Here is an 8,159-nt window from a genome sequence, read left to right on the forward strand (position 1 = left end):
CAGAGAGAGAGAGAGAGAGAGACCATAATACTTCAACTTCTTGATTATCAGGAGATCTTAGTGTACCAGGAGAAGTTCCCGTGTTTTGCATACAGATGGCTGATGTACTCAGCCTGAAGGAGTGTTAAGTGGGTAGGAGTACTCGACCGTTCAAAGCTTTGGTTGGAGAAAGTAACTAATTGCAAATTTGAAGGAGATAAGGTGTCAACCTTCTAGCTAGATGGGGCCTATGCATCACAAACCTCAAACAGGATAGGAGAATTAACAGCTACTCAAAGACCCAAAGAAGATGTTTCTTGATATTAGCATCTGTCACTACTAATGACTACAGCTAGAAGTGAAGAAATTTTACTTAAGTAGAATCTTAATGTACCAGAGAGCATGATTCTACCACGATGTTAAACCTGAAACATAAAATTGTACACATGCCTAAAGAATGTTACCAGCACCCCAATGATTCAAACATCTAAAAACCCTGAAATTTGAATAGAATTGTCTGAAGACAGCTGAAATAACCTGTGACCAAAAACATAGATCTTCTTCAATAAGTACCAAAATCATAAACCTAAAACTTAAAACCCTGTTATCCAAGAACCTCAAGTGAGTGAACAGGCAAATAGTGATGCCAGCAAACACACGACATACACGTATAGCTTGGCATTCATTCAAGGAACAAAAGGAAAAAGGAAAAACTTCCAATGGTCAGGCTAAAAGGGAGAGTGGGATGAAGAAACTATAAAGATGCTTTCCTTACCTTGGAATTTGACTTGGACTTGGTGCTGCTGTGGTTTGACATTGATGATTTCTCTTTTGATTGTTTCTTGGCTGTCCCAGACACAACCTCAAAAATTGTGGGAAGATCGTTTATCATATTGAACAATCTTCTCCTGCAACCCAACATAAATGGCTCCTCAGAAAATATGGTGAAACTGAAAAAGAAAAAGAAAAGAAAAAAACACAACGTAGTATGCAAGTTATATTATGCCAAGTTTATGTGTACAAGATTGTTATTTTAGCTCAGGTTGCATGTAACTTCCTATCATTTCCCAGAACTTTTTTTTAGGTCATATTCCCAGGTAATAATGTTGTAATATATATAACGTGTTGCAACATAGAAAAATGAAAATTACTTCAAGGAACAAAGCAACAACGTAAATAAGCATGGGAAAAGAAAGCAGTGCACATTTCATAAGTACAACATGAAGCAAACAATAAGTTTTATTTAGGATGCCACAAAATCAACAAATTGAACTGTGACATTCAACTATGATAACCTTCTATCGCCTTTTTGGACAGGGGCCACCACTCTAAGTACTGGATATTTTCTATGTTCCTTGGGATAAATTCTCCTTGACAGAGAGGTTTTTGTACTTGTACCTACACATTAACTTATGTTAAACTGTAGTACCGGTCATCGGACCCACTTTTATATTGTCTCCTGAAATATCGGCTTATTCTGCATGTGCTTTCAAGTTTCAGGGTCACCCGCTCGAACGATAACTACATGAAAAACTATCATTGTAGTACCCTCTGATAGTGGGTACCTTCATTATTACTCCAAATAGAAAATAAAAGTAGTCACTGCTGATTTAGACATAATTTACACTCCTATGAAAATACCTGTTCCTTGGCACAACTGGCTTCATCAGCGGTCCATCACCTATTGAGATGAGGTGAAGACAATTTTATAGGTAAACTTGCAATATTCATAAATTATCTTTCATACTTTATGAGTAGTAAATCTTACATAGCATTCTACTTGATCACCTCTTCAGTTTCAATATTCTAATTGTTATACATATGATGAATTTATGTCACAGCAACAACTTCTTTTAATTGGTTATCCTACTATAATAAATTGAGTAAAAGCATAATCGTTACTTTTAATATGCAGCAACAGCATATTTTAGAAAACCGAAAGCTCTTGCTCTCCCTACCACTGGTGCCATGTATCATGAAACAGAAGTACAAATTCAATAAAGTAAACTCTGACTATTTTACTAACTAACTTGCAATAAGGAATAATGAGAAGATAAATAATTGCTAGTCCAGAATATACCAATATTTAAAAGGAAAACTAGGCAGGGCCATCATCTGAATTAGACTCGGCAAAAGAAGTAACAGTTATGTAATTATCATGAGATGATATTGTAATATCATGAGATGAAATTGCACCCAAATGTGGGAAGTAAAGGACAAGCTAAAATATATTAAAAACAACCATATTAACAAGCATAAACTCATAAAAGAGTAATAGATAAACAGTAGAGGACAATGTTAAAAGTGAACCAGTGGAAAACTCAAGAACTATATGTAAAACAGTAAAAATGTCACCTTTTAGGTTCTTGCTTTACCCATCAAAACAAAGTTTTTCTAACTTTACAACAGCAGTTAAGGCTCCAATTTGCAATTCAGACAGTTGATTTTAGCTAAAAGAGATGAAATTAAAGAGAAAACAGAAAACATACCTATCAGCTCTATCGAAACCAAACCTAGCACCAAAATAAAATGCAACAGCAAGTAACCATGCATCACTATGCACAGCAACCAAAGATAGCCAGTCCTTCTCTTGCATGCCATCACGGGCAAAGTTAATCCCCAGAGCAGGCTCTGGAAGCTCAGGGGGCACTTCCTCAGCTGGTAGATTGACTTCCCACTGTTCACTTGGAAATCCATATAGGCAAAGATTTTCTTTTTCTGCAATTCAATGTTAGTTGAATCATAAATCGTTCCCTTCAAAATAAAATGTACAGCTTAGGGCCTCGGGATATAAAATTCAAATATTGCACTAGATGGGAAGGTAAATCAAGACATCATGCAATCGCCAAGAAGGGTCTATAAAAACTCAAAATAAAACTGCAGGAGAAAACTTCAGGAAGAATAGCGAATATACTAATGCAACCCTAAGCAAGATATGTGTCATTAGCACTGACTCAAAATATAGTAGAGATAATATAGCACTTCAATCGAAAATCAATTTCATCATGTTTGAGAAAGAGAGAAGGATAGAGGAAGGGAGGGAGGGATAAGAGAGGAGCCAAATATATCCTTCTTCCTTCAATAGCAAAATGGTGACTTGCGATGTTTGTACAAGATGAAGACTGTAGCAAGACGCGCGTGATGCTTGAGTTGCGCAAGTATTTGCTTAAATAAGGAATGATTCTAATAGTTCTGCAAAGGTTTGAGAGATCCCATTCACAACTATTCATGACAAAACACAATTTGAACACATGAATCCACAACGATTAATTCTGGCATACAAAAGGAAATGGAAAAATACACCGAGAATTTGAACTAACAAAAGATACTAAAGGCTGTGACCACGGAGGCTGGCAGATCTGGTGGATTGGAGGCTGCAACCCCACTTGCTTTACAAAATTTTGCTAATTATTCCCTTCTAAAGGTTGAATATACCTTTTAAAAATCATTTCCACCCTAACTTCGCGACAAATATTTCCTTGCATTTTTTTCCCGTGAAAGTTCCCACATACAAATCTTGTGTTCGCCCCGGGCTGTGAACGATTAGAATAAGATTATTATGTATCAACATTGTCTCACTCATTCAACCTACTATCAAGATTACAAGTAGCAATATTTAATGATTCCAACCTATGTTGTGTGGACTCTTCAAAATGTTGCCGCACCCATGTCGGATCCTTCCAACATGCACCTGGCCACATTCAGGGAGTCCGAGCAACATAGGTTCCAACCCCAACTTTAAAGTACTTCAAGAACCTTGAATAATCTTACAATTCTAAAATGGCACCCTTCCACCAACTACACTAAAAACGAAAATCATCAGTAAAATGTGATACTAGGAGGAAGGCCTAACAGATTAATTAGAACTGTAAAAGCAGTAATTGCTATAAAAGATTTTCATAATAAAATAAGTAACACACAAAGCCATGATGGCAAATGAAAAGATTCAGCACAAGCAGTATTAATCAATCAATGGGCTATGCCTCAATTTTGAAAGGGTGGCTATATGAATCCTATGCATCCTTTCCACTTTAATAAGACCTATTTTATTTTAGTACTGACTATTTTGTCTTCTAAGGCAAATTAGAGATTCTCCAAACCAGAAGTTCTCTAAATCTTACACTAAGTCTCTATAGAGCTAATCAGACTAAGAATGCGCCTGGAAAACATTGGAACGGAAGTATAGCAACAAAAATTAACGATTAATTCCATCTAGTTGTGTGAGTGCAACTCTTAGATTCAATTTCCAGCTAGTTGTATTGCGTACATAGTTCTTTTGCTTCCATTATACTCTGCTCTGAGCTAAATCTGCATCGATTTTGTCTTCCCCTCTTTGTTAGTTTAGGTCCATTTCATGCCCATCTAACACCTTCAACCACCACAATCTGAACCTAGGGACTGGTGCACCAAGAGGTCTATGTAGGACAAGGTTAAACCATCTCAAGAGCCCTCTCCTCCTGCCGTCCATATATGTTTATTGCACCATCTACTAAATGTGATAATTTATAATCTTGTCTAATTTTGTATGACAAAATATCCATCTTAATGGTCTACTTCTATGACATTTATCTTATGGATATGTTTTATTTTGTCAGATATTTTCCTATCACATAGAAATCATGTAGCGCTCCTCCATTTCAATCGTAATTTAATTTTATGTGTCAAATCACACCCACGCACCAATATCATCAAACCTCTTACCCTATATAAACTATAGTAAGGTGCAGATATATTACGTGTTTAGGGGAACACATCCAAACGAATTCAATTTTTAGAAGATTCATAAGAGTTTTGATTATTTTACTTTAATGACCAACCTACCGATATCCTTCTCCTTTGTTAGACCTAGGAACCGACTTTGCGAAGCTCACACAGGTGGAAATTTTCGCAATAAGCCAAAAAATATGGAAACATAAATGTACAATCTAATTAGCCAAAACCATTAGAAAAATTGCAGTACTACATAAAAGAATAACAAAGCGTTACAGTTACCAAAGCCACAATAACTCCAGCCGTTACCAGCATATAGCAGTACACTTCAAAAATAGGAGCAAAAAGACGAGTTCTTTTTTACCTGGGTCGCACTGCTGATAAAATTCTTCGACATCTGCACCAACCACATCAAAGAGAGAACTCAGAATTCAAAAAGCACGAAACTTGAGCAAAATCCAAGCACGACCCATCGAAAATTAAAGAATAAAAACCCCAAGGAAAAAGACAAATAGTAATGGGAAATGGGCAAAATTGAGTTGTATACCAGTAGTAAGAGCTTTAATAAGGCCAGCTCTACGACCCTTGAAATCTCTAAAAACTTCTTCAACTGTTCGAGGATTGTACTGTTGACCACCTTCCATCCCTTTTGTTTCTGTAGAAATTAGGCAGAGAGACAACTGGGAGTGTAGAGTGAACAAAGCACAGAAAGAGAGAGAAGATGTTGGAGGGAAATGAAAAAAAATGAAAATATTTAGGGAGGTATTTGATATTTTGACCAAAAACGTTGGTCAAAATTGGATTTGATAGAAGTGTGAAAAGTCCGGATGACGTTTGGATTTTCTGCCCCCACTTTAATGACAAAGAGCCCGTTTGGATTAACTGATTTAAAGTAGCTAATAAGCATTAGGTGCTGAAAAAGTATTTTTAAATGTTGGAACTGATTTAATAAATAAGCAGTTACGTGTTTGGTTACAAGTGCTGAAATTGATGATAACCTTAGAACAATTGTGCTTGGATAAGATAATTTTTATGATAAATATAATTTATTTTATAATAAGCATATAATCATAAGTTATAATAATTACAAATAAATTGACAAAAGTTTCTCAGTAAAAAATAAATCTAAATAATACAAAATATTTGAAAAGAAATAAACGTTGTCTTCATCACCACAACACTAGAGCAATACGCCAAAAATTTAATATATCCTCATTTATTACATACAGTTCAAAGATTCACATAGATACAAATATGCAAAGGAACAGAGAATTTGTTTATCTTAAATAGTCAATGGGAATTGCAAACTTGAAGAGGTGGGGTGGGGGGGGAGGGGAGGGGGGGTTTAGGTTGAATACTTGAGGCAGTGAGTATCGATGTAGAAGTTTTGTTCTAAAAAGGGATATTTTAAGAATAAAATAGTAAAAATCTTGGTCAAACTTAAAGTGCTTATAAGCTAAAAATTCATAAGCTGGGGGTGACCAGCTTATGGCTTTTGACTTATTTTTGACTTATAAGCACTTTTAACTTTACCAAATGCGTAGATAAGCCGAAAAGTGCTTATAAGCTAGTTCGACCAGCTTATAAGCTTAGCCAAACACCCTCAAAGTCAAGCCTTCAATTTCTTTCTACTCCCATTATTTTATGCACTGGTTTTTTTTTTTTTTTCTTTCTTTTTTGTTTGTGGACATACAACATGAGTAATTATCCAGAAGCTGAGAAGCCTCATTTGCTAACGTCACAAAATTACATGAATAACATGTTATAATAAAATAATCCTTGTGTAAAAATTATTTACAATATAAATATATTTAAATTAAATCCCTTTCGTATTAATTAATATCTTTTCTGTCCTAAATTAACACTGTTCACAAAAAAAAAAATCTACAATATTGAAGAATACCGTCTTCAGTTTTAATTCTGGATTCCACATAATGGAATTTACGAAGAAAAATAAAAAAGATACAGTATTAAATTTAAAAATTCAATAAAAAATTTCTGTTAATTTCTTTTGAACCGGATAAATAAGATTTTTGAACATCCAGAACTCTAGTGGTGAACTTGTACACCTTAGCAGAGAGTTTATTTTTTTCTTAAAATTAGTTTAGACATTTTCGCACAACTCATAAGGAAGAGTTTATTTGGATTTTATATTATCCAATAAAAGTTTGCATTTCAGCGGAAATACAATCACTTTGGCCATTTAAATCCGTCCTCGTAAAGTATGTTTGAACAAAATTTTAACTTCTACACAGCATTTATTATTGTGCTGTGATATGTTGTAGATCGTACTCCCTCCGGTCCAAAATAATTGATTTTTTGGTATTTTTTTTGTGGTCCAAAATAAATGATTTTTTCAGATTTCAAGAATGAATTAATTATTTTTTCCTACATTGTCCTTGGAGTAAATAGTGTTGGAATATGTGTTTGGAGTGTTTATGTGAGACAGTAAAGGTTAACATGGTCAATTTTATTGTTAATTAATGTTAAAAGGTGGGTTTCTTAATCTATGTGAAAACAACCAAAAAAAACACTTATTTTGGACCGGAGAGAGTATTAGACAATCTAATATGTTGATTTTGTTCTAATATGACCCAAAATTCTATTTGTCGCCTTTTTGTTTCAAATATACATTAAAAAGACTTTATAAATAACCAGAAGGAATTGGCTTGATAGTCAAGAATCCTAACTGAATAAAGCAAAAGACAAAAAGTTGAGAAGTTTGAGCAAAAGTGCTATCTGAGCAAAGAAGATACTTCTAGCATGATTGGGCTCATTTGATACTATCACACCTCCTTTTTACACACCTACCCCGAAGGATAATGTATAAGGGAGTTTTTCCATTTAAAGTGACATTATTCGAAATGGGATTATTTATTTATTTTTTAGAGTCGCCACTTGGGATAGGATTGGCTTTTGGTGTCCCAAGTCACCGGTTTAATTTAAATCCCAAATCGAGGAAAAATTCGACTTCCCAATTGGAGTCTGCGAACCGGAAATTCTGAATAAGGAATTCTGTTGACCCGGGGGAAGGTGTTAGGCACCTCCAGATCCCGTGGTTCTAGCACGATCGCTTAAATTATTATAATTGGCTAAAAATCTGATTTTTATACATATTCCAACCTATAATGCAATTTTTAAGATTATTTACCGCTTTTAGTTATTTTTACGAAAAGTGAACGCCGTTTAAGAGCGTGTTTTTGGATCACATCACATGAAATGCACCCGGATCCTTGACACCTCTTATTCAACGTTTTGGGATTTGGATTTGGGTTGCATGAAATGCACACCCGTATTTAGGAAGATAAAATTATTAAAAAGCGCGCCTAAAGCGACTAACGTGTTATTAACTTTGTGGGAGGCCATAAAAATTCGCTAAATGGCACGTCCCAAATTCTACGTATTTTAATATACACATTGAGGGCCACGCGATTTATGCATTTTTTGGTGCGGCGTACCTCGTTTATTTT

At 34.9% G+C, this 8,159-nt stretch overlaps 1 protein-coding gene across 3 annotated transcripts in view; it reads right to left on the minus strand.

The window, feature by feature from the left end:
- Positions 1-5,442, minus strand: part of LOC109212108 (PHD finger protein ALFIN-LIKE 4-like) — a 7,073-nt gene extending 1,631 nt beyond the window's left edge. For all 3 annotated transcript variants that reach the window (XR_002065809.1, XR_002065808.1, XM_019375719.1), the window contains exons 1-4: positions 5,237-5,442; positions 5,054-5,086; positions 2,469-2,697; positions 755-887 (exon numbers count right to left, since the gene is read on the minus strand). Coding sequence is in view for 1 of the 3 variants with exons in the window: in XM_019375719.1 (XP_019231264.1) it covers positions 755-887; positions 2,469-2,697; positions 5,054-5,086; positions 5,237-5,333 (492 nt within the window). In the remaining 2 variants the exon portion in view is untranslated. The remainder of the gene's footprint in view (positions 1-754; positions 888-2,468; positions 2,698-5,053; positions 5,087-5,236) is intronic.
- Positions 5,443-8,159: the final 2,717 nt, after the last annotated feature.

The sequence above is a fragment of the Nicotiana attenuata genome, unplaced genomic scaffold (assembly GCF_001879085.1).
Source record: "Nicotiana attenuata strain UT unplaced genomic scaffold, NIATTr2, whole genome shotgun sequence".
Classification (NCBI taxonomy): Eukaryota; Viridiplantae; Streptophyta; class Magnoliopsida; order Solanales; family Solanaceae; genus Nicotiana; species Nicotiana attenuata.